This window comes from Alosa alosa, chromosome 10 (assembly GCF_017589495.1).
Source record: "Alosa alosa isolate M-15738 ecotype Scorff River chromosome 10, AALO_Geno_1.1, whole genome shotgun sequence".
In the NCBI taxonomy this organism is placed as follows: Eukaryota; Metazoa; Chordata; class Actinopteri; order Clupeiformes; family Clupeidae; genus Alosa; species Alosa alosa.
Genome location: NC_063198.1, coordinates 17,882,738 through 17,896,667, shown reverse-complemented (window position 1 = coordinate 17,896,667; position 13,930 = coordinate 17,882,738). Strand labels below are relative to the sequence as shown.

Below are 13,930 nucleotides of genomic sequence, written 5' to 3'. Positions count from 1 at the left end.
GTGCTTGGCAATCTCTGCTCGGACCGACCATCTACGCTCTCTGCTCCAGCATGTTGTAAATGCACCAGGCCATTTAGTAAGCGTTAAGGTGTGATTAGACACGTTTCCACACTACCGTTACTAATGTCAACCAGGTCAGCTATGCACTGGATTTTCATAAACTCTGCAGTCCTAAACAAGTCACCCATATGGCGAGTATTCATGTCAGCAATTTATTTTTATTTAGTGTAATATCTGTCAGAACAAGAACAGCAGAGCTCTGCAAATGCATACACAAGTGCATGCATACACACACACACACATACACATACACACACACACACACACACACACACACACACACACACACATTTCAGCCACCATCTGGTATGCACGTTCCCACAGAGCCCACCATTCCAGGGCTGGCAACAACTGGCCCGGTGGAATGTGAGAAATGGGCTTGAAATTATGGAAGGGGATTAGTGCGAGCCTGGACCCTCCATGGCCAGATATCTAATGATAAGCCTGTTAGGTTCGGGGGCCAAGGCCAGCAATGGAGGATTTGCTAACTGTAACTGTAACACAAGTACATTTTGTTCTCGCCGTGCTTCCTGATTCAACCTCTGTTTGTTCAGCAAGCCAGTGTTTTCTTGCTGGCATTGTGTCTCTATCTTTGTGCAAGACAGAAAAAAGATTAATCTTCAAAACAACCTGCTTGAAAATGAAGTGCAAGAACACCCTTTGTAAAGAGGGTAGTCAGCAGTCTGCTAAATACAACAGTTGTTGTTTGTAGTAGAGACACTAAGTTCTCACACAGAAGTTTCTTTCTAGCACACTCTCCACATCTTTACACATCATGAACATCTACCTCACCTGTATATTACTTCTTGAAAAACTTCACTAACCACTCAAATGTTTTTGAACATTGAGACAAATGTATACATAAATCCCTTGATCAAACAACCAAACAACTCTGCCTCACTTTTCAGACTCAGACACAATGGATGATTTCTTCTGACGTCTTGCCAATGTTTTCACTGCCCTGTGCTTCTGGAGGCAACGCATGGCACGCACAAAAGAGCACATACTGCAGCGTGCCTGATATGTTGTCTCTCTCTTTCTCTGTGCGTGTGTGTGTGCGCGTGTGGTGGGGGCGGGGGTCACATCAACCAAGGAGTGAGCTCAGGTAAACAGCTACATTGCCCACACACAGATCTGATAAAGACACGGGCGATAATATAGAATCTATTGAGCCAACCAGGGAAATATACCAGGGGCAATAATTGGACTCAGTGTTAACTGTCCAGACCTTCTTTATCTACCCTGGAGCCACATCAAAAAACATGTCTACCTCCTTCACATGGACACATCAACGGACCCTCCAGAGCCCTTCTCTCTGTTTAGACATGCAGGTTCACCCACACACAGGGTCTGTAAACACAGTCCTGACTTGGCAGTGATGCTCATAGTGATGTTATGGTTTTTATGAGTGTATGGCAGTAAGAATGCTTGTTGGTAGACAATACACTGCTGCTGGACATCTGAATTTCCCCTGCGAGGATGAATAAAAGTATCTATCTGTCTATCTATCTATCTATCTATCTATCTATCTATCTATGTTGGGTGTTTACTGCCTCAATGAAATCTTCATTTGGTATGCAAATAAAAACAACTGATTTTGTAAACATATTGGATATTCTTGGATGTTCTAGTGACTATTGTTGCGCATGTGGAACCCTAAAATGCGATAGAGATGAGTTTCAAAAAGCAATGGCAGTGGTAGAAGACGTTAAGATAAAAATATGATTTGTAAATAAATGTGCTAGTAACAACATATTTGGGAAAACACAATGCATTGCACCGGATGATTCAAACTCATAAGACAGAGGACCTCTTTGAAAAAAGCGTACGGTGTCTTTAAGAAGAGTTTTGGGCGGAGTCAGAGGCTTAAAAAGAACATTGCACACAGAGACAGCGTTGTTAACGAGCCTCTCTAAGTAGCGCTGCTTAGTAATGAATGCATTAGCTTATCTCAGTGTTGTATTCAGAGACTGAACTAAAGATTCTAGATACAGTATTTCACCAGTTAAAGGCGAATCCACGACATGCGCGTCTGCACATAACTTGGGAATAGTGTGCGCCTGTTGAAAACTGCAATATTTGTAAGGTGAGCATCAATCGGTTATTTGTAATGTTACTGTTGAATTTAAGTCTTTTGTATGTTGGTGCGCTCGAGCGCCCGCGAATTGGTGCGTGCGTGCGAGTGAGTACAGCAGCGAGTACGATGTTATCAGGGTCTGCGACGGGTTTGGACATCTGATAAGAGATGGGACTGTACTACATCGAAATATATGTACAGTCCTTTTCGCAAGGAGGCGAATCAAAAGCAGACGTGAGTTTTGTCCTGCATCTGAGGTTGGAAATATTATTTGATGTTCTTGTTTTTGTGTTGTTGTGCAATTACCAATATATATTTTAGCCGTAAAAAGTTGCCCTGATTACTACTCAAGGACTGTCAGTTAGATTATGTAGACTGTGCCTGCTGTCAGAAAGTAGTCGCAGAATACCCTAATGAAACTCTGATGAAGCAATCTACATCATCGGAAGAAATTAGGTGTACATGTTTCATCAGACTAATAATCTAATAGGTTGTAAAACTACATGTGTTTCCTTAAAATGACTCATAGCCACTTTGCAGAAACACCTGATTATGGGTGTGTGTGTGTGTGTGTGTGTGTGTGTGCGTGCGTGTGCTTGCCGCACAGGTAGAGCGGGTATGGTTGCTCGGAAACCGCTTTGGATGTGTCAAGACCGGGGTGTGAACGCCGTGTGGTAAAACTTATGCGTTGCAGATAATGTGGATTCATTTTCAGATACCATTGCCAATGTCTTCAGTACCCTGATACGCAAACTCTGTTCAAGGCATAGCGAAGACTACAGATTAGATTGAACAGTGGCAATGCATGTGAGATTGTTTTTTTACATCAGTGGAAATGTGACCGACACTGTCCCCAGATTTCAACTAAGAAGCCTTTTGATCCACATGGCTCAAGGCTAAAGCAACTCAAATATGGCTCATCTGTACGTGTGGACATCATGCAATTGAAATGTGCGTGGTTCTGTGGGGTCTCCTCGAACGCACGGAGAAAGCGCTAGACCGTCGCCAATACAGTTCCTTTTTGCACCTGTTGCAAGAGGAAGCGCCAGTCCCGTGGGGTTCATTATCGCAGATCACGTTGCACCCCCCTTGCAACCTTCCGCTGCCCTCTCCCCCTGCCCCCAGCTCTGCCAGACTGTCCCGAGTTTGGAGTGCTAGGACAGAAGCAGCTCATTAGAAGCGAGATCATAGAAAGTTAGAACTACACACGGGTTGGTTGCCTCTGTCCTTTCCACTCTGTCACCTTTTTTAGGGTTTCTGTGCGTAATTCTTTCTCAAAGGCTGAGAGCGCGGGGGAACACCCAAGTGGACATACTGTGTTTAACAAATTTGTCAGTTCTCCGTGGTTCTACGATTACAATGATTGATTTCACACTTTTGTGTTTAAACTGCATGTGTCCGTGTGTCCATGACGTGCGATACAGGATTGGGCAGACAGAGTGTTTGAATGACCATCTGTAGGCTAGGTTTCTTAGCCTGCTGATTGAGATACTCCTCACAGTATGTTTAGCTTCGACTGATTGTCCAGTGAAGTTGCAGATATTAAATAGCCCACTAAGGTAGCTGACATGCTAATTTGCTTACCTGTCAACATTAGCCTACAGTTAATACGTTGTCAGAGCAGTGCATTTTAAATGAAATGACTGAAGATGTGTAAGATGATCAATACTGTAGACTAGTATTTGTTTATGGACCCTTTCAAGAGAGTTCCATTATCAGCATCATAGTTGGCCCCACAAGACTTCCGTTTTAACATTCCATATGTTATCTTAATGCAAAGGAAGTAGATTGGGGCCCAAATAGAACGTTCAAGCATTGTTTTTGTTTTTATTGTTGAAAGGGTCTATAGTTTCCGCCAGAACTACTATCAGGCAAGCTGGGAAACACCAGTAGTGTGTAAGTTGACATGATAGAAAATGTGTCTCAGACATGATCATTTGATACACTGTTTGAAGTTCTTTAAATTTGTTTAATTCAGAACAAAATATTATTGTAATCTAAGACAGCCTGTGAACTCAGTTCACATTTACTGTGTTGCTTGAACAACAAAACAAAGTCTGCTTTATTTCTCATGTTTAGTTCAGGATAGAGTAATTCTCTCAGGCAGTAATAATGCATTTTGTGGTGTTAATCTTATCCCACAGCAAGTAAGAACATTACCCCAGCCTTTCGAGATAATGTGCCCACAAACAGATTGAAAACGTTCATGCCAATGGACAAAAGTTTATTCCCAAATAGCTTTTTTTTCTTTGCAAATTCAGTCAACACAAAGTACCTTAGCCTACATGAAAATGAAACACCGCATTCGCAGACTCTGACTGTATCTTTCATATCGGAGGCTTGTATGAAAGAGGCAGCCAAGTGTGTGTCATGATGGGATCGTTCTGGTTGACTGAGGACCACAGCGGGGGTGGTGTGTGGGGTGTGTGTGTGTGTGTGTGTGTGCGCGTGTGTGTGATGGAGGTGCTTGCACTATCATTCAGGTCTCCTATTACCAAAGTGGCCCTTCTTGCTAAGCCACGAGAAGTTATCTAATGTCCCTCCTATGTATTTTACATTGTTATTGCATTGGGATTGAATTTCCAAAACTTATGCAGATGCTGCTCAGAGAGAATCTCAGAGCAATTTTCAGTGAAAAGTTAGACACGGATCGGAATCTTCTGTGCCGATAAACAGTATAGAGTATTCAGCTTCCTGGGGACCGGTATGTCTTAGCTATGAGACCTGTTAGGTTCTGCAATGACAGATATGCAAAAAAAATGAGTAGCCTAAAAGCCATAATGCTGATTACCTGCTAATAAATGTAGGCTATGTGAGTACGTGAGAAGAAGTTGTTTAAAAGTAGTAAGTGAAACGGTAGTGAGTACTAAGGGTGAAAACTTCTCTGGTAGTCAAAATATTGTAGAATCGCTGAATGGTCAGAGAGAGGCTAATAATAAGCATTCTTCTCTAAGTAGTAGTATTGACCTTTTACTCTTTAGTATGTTGTGGTATTCAAGTGGCATTAAGAGTAGTGTACTTAACACTTAATCGATACACACAATGTCCTTTCTATACTTGTACATGTTGTTACAGCACATACAAGGGGTTAAGATCAAAGCAAGCCTTCTCTACCAACTCCAAGGAGGTTATGTCACTGCCATTTGTTTGTCTGTATGTCAGCAGGATTATGCAAAAAAACAAAGAATGAATAGGCTGATTTACATGACAATTAGTGAAGGGGTGTACAGTAGCTTGGGCCAAGGAAGAACCCATTCAGTTTTCTAGTGGATTGTTTTGACTTCCTTAAACATTGTGAGATGGGGCATATTTGCCTTGGTAGAGGTTTGTGTGTGGTGCCCCTCTAGTTGTTTTCGTGTTTTGCTTTAAGAACAATTGTATAGAAATGTGTGTCTGAATTGTCTTTCCATAGCTGCACCTTTTTTTGCATGTTTGATAACCATGGCAGCCTTCAGTGCCTATTGATTTTGCTCAGTGCTATTCGTCCCCAGGGGTTGTGGGGCACAAGTGTCATTATGTCGAGTCAGCCTGTCATTCCTCAGCCTGTGGAGCAGGGCAAAATATTGCCTAATGCTCTCCCCATACCTAAATATGTCAAATTCAACCTGTAATAACCTGACTTTCAAACTGGTCAGCATTGTTTTGTCATGAAACAAGAAGGAAAGAGAAATGGAGGCACTACTTGGTGCAACATCTTACAGCCCTGGCGCATTGCTTGGTGTGCAGTCTGCACACATCCACTCTGTCCTTTGTTGGTGCTAGTTTTGAAACAAGTGATTCTGTAGACTATTTATGGTTTCCCTTAAAGGTGCTCTAAGCGATGTTGGGTTAAGTCACTTCTGTTGACGTTCAAACAAAACAGAGAGCTAGCTCGCTACTCCCTCCTGTGCAATCAAAATTCTCCTAAACGTGCATCTCGTCGGTAATTGGCTGGAACAGTTTATGTTTTTATGGACCAAGTTGTTTTTGTTGCCGTTTTTGGGCTGTCCACAGAGACCACATTTTTTTACAGTGTATTAAATGCACAGGCAGCTAGCGGATGGTGACATCGCTTAGTGCGCCTTTGAGCCTTTAATTGACTGAGAAAGGTAACTATGATACCAGTGGGTATCTCCATATCCGTAGCCATTTAACTCCAGTAGACTGGAAGCATGGAGAAATGCATGGTTAGGCGAGACCACTCATGTGCACTGAGACTAGCAATCATTTGCCGTTTCATCGCCAGGCCTTTCATGCCTCCTCTGTCCTACTGCTGTCTTTGCAGGTACATTTTGTGGCTGCCAGCTTGGCGATCCCAAGCGTTTCTTGGCTTTGATGCGACCCGATTGCAGCTGGAGTATGTCCACTGCAGGCTTGACTGCCCAGGAAGTCTGTTTACCCTCGCAAGCGCTCTTCCTGCGGGGCAGCCATTGTCACAGCATGGCCGGAACTAAGCCTTCCTGGAATCCCTCACATGACTATAACAAGTGAGTAGCATGCACATTCGTGTTTGTGTGTTCGTTTGTCAGGTCGCTGTGGTTTTAGAGATGTGTTGCACACTATACTGAAGCATCACTGAAATTGTTTTAAAGTGTGTACAATTATGTATTTTTTGGTGAAATCCTTGAGCAACATTTTCTTGTTGTTGATCATGATTGTATTACTGTTGCCTCAGTCTAACCCATGTTAGCAGATAGAGAAGACGTTGGACACTATTTAATCTTTCTGTCCCTTTTCAGCCTGTATTTCAGCCCGGACACCAAAGTGGATTACAGTCTACAGTCACAGCAGCAGGTCCCCTGCCTCTCATCTGTAGAAAGTGAGTAGCCAATGCCTATCATTCTGGCTGTCTTTACATTTTGACTATTACATGAGGAGTACTGTATTTCAAATTGCATTATTATACTTGTAGGCATGGGTGTATACAGTGGGATGGGATATATAGGTGTTATGCGATTACATACACAGCCCCCCCACCCACCCCACACACACACACCGGCTACTTGATCATCCTCAAGGGAAGTTTTCATAGGGTTCTATGTGATCTGTCAGGCAGAGACTTGGCTTCCGAGCAGCGCTAATTTTAGCTTAGGGAATGTTTTGCAAAACAGTGGGAGGTTAGTCTTTAGCACACTGACCCTGAGCTATCTTATTAGCTGTGACTTTTTGATTCTCGATTGAAATGATTTATATTTAAATCTGTTTAATGGATCCTTTTAATGCATGTTCTGCTATTAAAACATAACCACACTAACATGTTGTGTGGTGTTTATATTATAATGTACAATACTGCTTTTGCTTAATTTTTGTTTTGTCTCACGCAGAATCGCGACCACTGCTCCGGAACAGTCCATCAGTTCAGAGGCTGCCCCTAAAGAAGTTCCGGCCCTCTCAGCTTACCTTGTCTTCCAGCAACGAGCCCCTCACGCCCAGCCCCGTGGAAGATGACCAGGTGGTGCCCTCCTTCCAGCGCCTGTCTGTCTGCGACCGTGTCAGCCCACCACAGACACCTAGCCGTGCCACCAAGCCCCTACCCCCTCTGCCCGGCACAGCGGACTTGTCCTCGTCAGACCAGGCCATGGACAGCGAGGGGGGCTTCTTCGCCGCGGACGACAGCTGCAGCCTGGTGCCCGAGCCATGTGCCAACAAGCCATCACCCTTCCGCTACGGGGCACCCAGTCGGAGGAGTTTCCGGGGCCGCGGGATGATTAACTATGCGTACCACGAAGGACCGTCGGTCCAGCAGAGGCAACCTCATCCACAGACAGTGCAGCAACAGCAGCAGCATCATCAGCATCCACAACAGCACAGGTGGCAGGACAAGGATCTACCTGAACAGCAGCAGCATCAGACTCAACACCAGCATCAGCATCAGAATCAGCACCAACAGCCGCAGGACCGTACCATCCGCAAGCTGCGCCGCTCTCACTCGGGGCCTGCCGGATCCTTCAACAAGCCCACGTCGCTGCGCCTGTCCTGTCCCCACCGCAATGGCCCGGACCTGGATAAACCAGAGATCCCTCCCCGAGCACCAATCCCGCCGCGGCCCGTCAAGACCGCTGATTACCGCCGCTGGTCCGCCGAGGTCTCCTCAGGGGCCTACAGCGACGAGGATCGGCCGCCGAAGGTCCCGCCACGGGAGCCTCTGTCCAGCACAGGTAGCGGCGGTGGCACAAGCACCCGAACACCCAGCCCCAAATCCCTGCCCACGTACTTCAACGGCATCATGCCGCCCACGCAGAGCTTTGCGCCTGACCCCAAGTACGTAAGCCGAGGGCTGCAGCGGCAGAACAGCGAGGGCTCGCCCTGCATCCTGCCCGTCATGGAGAACGGCCACAAGGCGAGCAACACCCACTACTTCCTGCTCCCCAAGAGACCCGCCTACCTGGACAAACTGGAAAAGTTTCTGACCGATCCGCCGGCCGGACGAGGAGGTGAGCCGGCCTCGAGGTCAGACGGGGACGGTCAAAGCAAATGGAGGACACCCATCGACCTGGTGTAACGTCAGGGACACACACGATGTACTGACCGGTGTGGGCAAATGCATAGCTTTGCCATGTATTGCCTGAGGACCTTAAAAACATTTCACTGCTGCTCTGATGCAGTTGTATGGTTAGTTTTACCCTAGTATTTATAACATTAGGGTAAGTTACCTACCAATTGCAGTTACTGGGACTATTTGTTGCTGTTGCTGATGTTTTTCTTTCCTGGAAAAACCCTCTATAGGAAAGCAAATGTGGTATGGATGTGTGCCGTTCTGGATCTCTGGCATTCTGGACTGTGGATGAGATTAGTCTCTTCCATTATGTATGTATCAGATGGATTATTTTTGATATTAATCATTATTTCATGTTTGTGCTTCTTGCCAATCCTGTGGTGCAGTTGTTTGGTGCGAGCTGGTCTCGCACCTTAGTGTCAGTGTTTTGGCTTTGGTAACTAGAATGACTTATGTCACATGTTGTGTGTCTGTAAGAATGTTGCTTCTCTTGTCTTGGAGAATAAGTAATTTCTTTGTATCTTTGAGAATCAAGGGTAAAAAGGATCAGTACAACAATCAGTAATCATTTGAATGAAGTCTAAAGGAAAGGACCTGTGATCTCAATGCATTTATGAAGGATCTTCCAGCTTGAACCCCACACTAATTCCTGCAATTCTCTGCAGGCAAGGAAAAGCAGATTGCCTTTGTGTGTTGGTTATTAGTTTCTGTTTTCTTCAGAACTTGTCAAAACTGTGTGTGTGTGTGTCCCATGTGAAATGTACAACTTGAGCCAGTAGTATCACTAAATATCTATGTGCATGCTCCATGTGGGAATGTCTTGTCAGACTTGTGTATTACCTTTGTGTTTTCTTGTTTCTGGTGCATGAAAGGCCAATCTGTTGGCATAAATATATAAATGTAGTATATAGTATGTTCTATATACATTATGCTTCATTGTGCCCATTTACATTCTTAATACAGACTTGTACAGATAATCTGCTGTATACCAGGTGTAATGTGTCCAAACTCTTGCATTCTGTACATTCAGATTAGTTGGTGTTGCACAAAAGATGATTTGTTTCAAGCTTGTGAATGTGGCTTGCATTTGTGTAATAGCTGTTTTGAAAAGGCCCCTGTTTTCAGTCAAGCTGTGAATGAGGGAATGATCTTGCCTGTCATACTACCTCCCATAGTCTTTTTCTTTTTTGCTTTCAACAACACATCCACATTGTAGCATGTCAACGAATTATGGTTACAGATAAAACATCAAGTAGGTCATGCTAAATTGAAAAATGAAATGGCTGTTCAGAAATATGTTCTCATGGTTTAAGCTCAGACTATTCAAAAGTTGGGTGCATTTGTCTTGATGGCATTCTGTAAATCCTTTAACAGGTGACTGTCATTGTCATAATTTCTCTCACTATGGCTAATTTCCTGAATGTAACAACACAGTCTAATGTTAAGATCTGAACAGTGGTTTTGTGTGAGTTAGATGTGTTGGGCTCACCTGACACACACACACACACACACACTCATACAGACATGTACTGTCACACAGACTTACACACACACACACACACACACAGTCTTTCCTGTTCTGCACATGCATTCCTGTCTGACATGACTGCTGTGGGTGTGGGCTTAGACTCGTAAGCTGCTGGCAGCGAGTGAAAGAAGATGTATTTCATTGTTATACAGTATGTTGTTGAAAAAGACATCATTATGATGTGGTAAATGTAGCAAGTGCATCAAAGGGTGAAACCCTGGACAAAAAAAGCAACATGGTCAGAGCAGGTCAAAAAGTTATTAAGGTTGTCCACCTTGCAAAGAGGAGAAACTCAAACTTTACTGATGCTGTTTTTTATTTTCATGTTAAACAATGTTTACATTACTCATTGTGTTATTTAATCTTTGCCTTTTTCCACGTCTTACCTGAATGAAATGAAGGCAAGTTCAAGAATTATAGACATTCTCTACTGTGGTAATACTAAAAATGCACTGAGAGTACAGTATGTTAATGTTTGTTTGTTGGTGTACACGTATGTCTGAATGAGAATGTGTATGCGTGTGTGTGTGTGTGTGTGTAAAGTATTTAACATAATTATACTATCCATGATGAATTTAGTACTGTCTACAGTGTAGTCTTTAAATGAGGAAAACAATAAAAATGCTTATTTATGCATCATTCATGATGATCAGATTTGGTCTCCTGTTGTTTCATGCTTTCTGAGTGAGATGCCCCATATTGTAAAAAAAGCAGAAATATTGCCGTTTTGCCTGTTCTGTCACCACCCACGCCCATGCTCTGCCTCACTGCTATTGGCCTGGGTCCAGGGGACAGGTGAGTATGCTGCACCAACCAACAAGTATACATTACCACCTCTGTTTCCTGTTTACTAAAGTATGCTGCCTCACCCACGCCACTCACCATCCCTGGTTCTGGAACAGACTCCGCAGAGAATTGGCCCAAACCTGGGCCAGAACTGTTTACAATCAGGGCCTCATCTGCCCTGGAAAGGAGACAGGTTTCTGGTACCGGTTTTTCTTTTTCTCTGGCTCTGAGCTCTGAGCACTGTATGCACAACTTTTATAGAGTTGCTTTTTATATAGGTTGTATTTTAGTTACGCTCATATTTTTTTTTACTCCAAATTTTTACTCTCTGAAACTAAAACTCCATTTTCACCAACTTACATTAAAAATATGGAAAAAATGCTTGTTCTTACTGTTTTCCAAGAAATTGACAAAGTCTTGTCTACAAAATCAAGGCACAGCTTGAGATTGTTAGGGTGTAATGGGGGACTATTTGCTGGACTTCCATTAGCATTTAAAGTTTAATCACCCTGATTTGGAGGAAGTGCTGTGTCAGGCCATCTGGATCACCCTAACCCAACACATTAACCTGCTCAGGTGACCTGCTGCCTGACAATGGGGCCTGTAACCATGGGAACTGTGACGAGAGCCTTTCTGTTCTGATGGCGTGAGGAAGAGTGAATGACTACCACAATGCAGAACTGTACACATGCAGAAAGCCACTGACTATTATTATTTTAGAAGAATCACAAAGTAATCTAATAACTTGACAATCAGTATTTATCTACTAGGAGGAGGTATGTGAAGCATACTACATTTAATGAAGTCAGGATGGGGCTGACTGGGTTCTAGGCATCATGTGCCACACACACTGTATGCGTTGGTCCATTTAAACCTCTTCTGACCCAATAAGATAAGTAGTTCTTCAGTGTGTGTGCTCCCTTAGAGTCAACATCATGCCCTTGATGTTAGCATCTTGTTCTGTCAGTGGTTCCAGAACCACTGGAGCACATAAATGGGCAAGTTTTACATATTTCTTGCATGTATATACCATTACGGTAGCATTTATTTTCTTGACAGCAAAGAGCCTGTGGCTATTTGGATGCATAATACACATCTGCCTCAACTTTCCTTCCTGACCCCTGGAGTACTGCTGAAACAGAGCTGATTATGTAGAAAGCAAAGAGAGTGGCTTCTGGTGTTGAATGTATGGTTAGTATGAAGATAATGTGGAGTTACCGACAGACCTGAAAAGGTGCTGGGAACCAGCACTGGTAGCCTAGCTGGTCATTACTAGGGATAAAATCTTGCACTTGATCTCCCTTTTGCTCCTTACCATTGTTTTGTTGCAGAACTTGATCAAAGACAGGTTTATCAGTCAGACAGTGGATTATGAGATAAACACCCAGATTTAAAGTATCATGGCGGAAAGCTTGACTGAACAGATAGGTTGTGTGTATGTGTGTGTACAAATCTGACACAGAGAAGGGCCTTATGCAGGCAGGGACGTGACTGACTCAAGCTACACACACACACACACACACACAGAGCGAGAGAGAGAAAGATACACACACACATACAGAGAGACACATGCAATGGAAATGTTTTGTATGTGATCTTGGAATAATAAGTGTCGGTGCATCAGTGGTCCTATGAGAAATATAAAATTTACAATGTTTTTAAACCTGTTGATCCCAGCTGCAAGTAAAGGGAAAGAAAGGCATTAACCCATTTACTCCTAAAATGCCTGCTAAAAATGCCTATAGAGTCCTATGGCATTCTAGACTAAATAACCTTATTTCCTGAGGGTTTTCTGAAAACATACTAAAAATTGTCAACGTCTACCAAAATGTAATATCTAAGCCTCTGTAGCACCTAGAAACATGAAATAAAAAGCATGCTGCGCTACGCAGCATCCAGCGGGAGGTCAATGTTGCGCTACGCAGCATCCAGCGGGAGGGTCAATGTTGCGTCATGCAGCATCCAGCGCGAATGGGTTAAAGAGACTCAAGACAATCACCATTTCCAAGGTGAGTAACAACAAAAACAACCTTATTTCCAATAAGATATTTTAGCGATAAAGGTATTTTAGAGATAGTGATTAAATGCTTGAAGTGTCCTACATATTACTTAGAATGCTTACACACCTACAGATTAAATTAGAATATGTCTGAATGAACTGAATAAACCATTTTGTTTGTAGCTAAATGGCATCACCCTATTTTGAATTCTTTGCATTTAACCTATTTTATATTCTCCATGAAAGGGGAAAAAGCATCATGGTTGTAGGTACAAGTAGGCTATAGTCATATATTGTATATATATAGTCATATATTCTTGGATCCTCTTATGAGCAGAACATGCAGCACCCATACATGAGACATATGATTTACCCCAAAGCCCTGACTGTTGTTTCCATGTGATAACACACACACATACTGAGTAGCTTAACCAGCTGGTGTGCGTGCATCCTCTCTCCTCTACAGGAAAGTCATTGCCATTCCACCATGAGTCCAAAGGAAGGGCAGCATTGTCAAACATTTATCACTCACTATGGCCTTGTCATCTCTGACAACAGTACTGTCGTTCTGGAATGGCAATGTGCTAATTTGGTCATCCCTAAATACATTGGAAATGAATGGTTTCCTTTGACCCAAAGAGTTAAAGTGAAATATGGCATGATCTTAAAAAGTCCATGAAAATCAGGCCTTGATTTCTAAAATAACCTATTTTCCTGTGAATGTACAGTAGGTAACTGAAAGTGCAGCTTGAGAGTGCCCTTTGCTAAGGCTTTGCTTACATGCAAAAAGAATAGTCTGTTAGCACCCCCTACTGGCCAAATGTGAGGCTCGGCTATAGTAATAATGTTCCAGGTTCTCCCATAGTGAGATACCTCACTCATGCTATCAGAGAACCGGGGTTACGTGAGTAACCTTAAGTTTTTTGAACAAGCATTTTTTCCCATATTGGTTACCAGCAAATACATGACATAATTCACATTTGCAAAACAAAGACAATCCATAGA

The 13,930-nt window shown here is 43.2% G+C and overlaps 1 protein-coding gene across 2 annotated transcripts; it reads left to right on the top strand.

Annotated features, from left to right (window-relative positions):
* Positions 1-1,959: 1,959 nt before the first annotated feature.
* Positions 1,960-10,794, top strand: errfi1a (ERBB receptor feedback inhibitor 1a). Of its 2 annotated transcripts, none has more exons than XM_048254865.1 (4): positions 1,960-2,146; positions 6,402-6,603; positions 6,856-6,935; positions 7,441-10,794. In XM_048254865.1, exons 2-4 carry the CDS (start codon positions 6,452-6,454, stop codon positions 8,616-8,618), a joined length of 1,410 nt encoding a protein of 469 aa, XP_048110822.1. In that variant the 5' UTR covers positions 1,960-2,146; positions 6,402-6,451; the 3' UTR covers positions 8,619-10,794. The 2 variants fall into 2 exon arrangements, with proteins under 2 accessions (XP_048110822.1, XP_048110823.1); XM_048254866.1 differs by lacking the exon at positions 1,960-2,146 and adding an exon at positions 2,174-2,371.
* Positions 10,795-13,930: the final 3,136 nt, after the last annotated feature.

Coding starts and splice junctions, on each gene's coding strand:
- errfi1a (XM_048254865.1), top strand. CDS start 6,452: ATGCGACCCGATTGCAGCTGGAGTATGTCCACTGCAGGCTTGACTGCC. Junction 6,604..6,855: donor CCCTCACATGACTATAACAA/GTGAGTAGCATG, acceptor GTCCCTTTTCAG/CCTGTATTTCAGCCCGGACA. Junction 6,936..7,440: donor CTGCCTCTCATCTGTAGAAA/GTGAGTAGCCAA, acceptor TGTCTCACGCAG/AATCGCGACCACTGCTCCGG.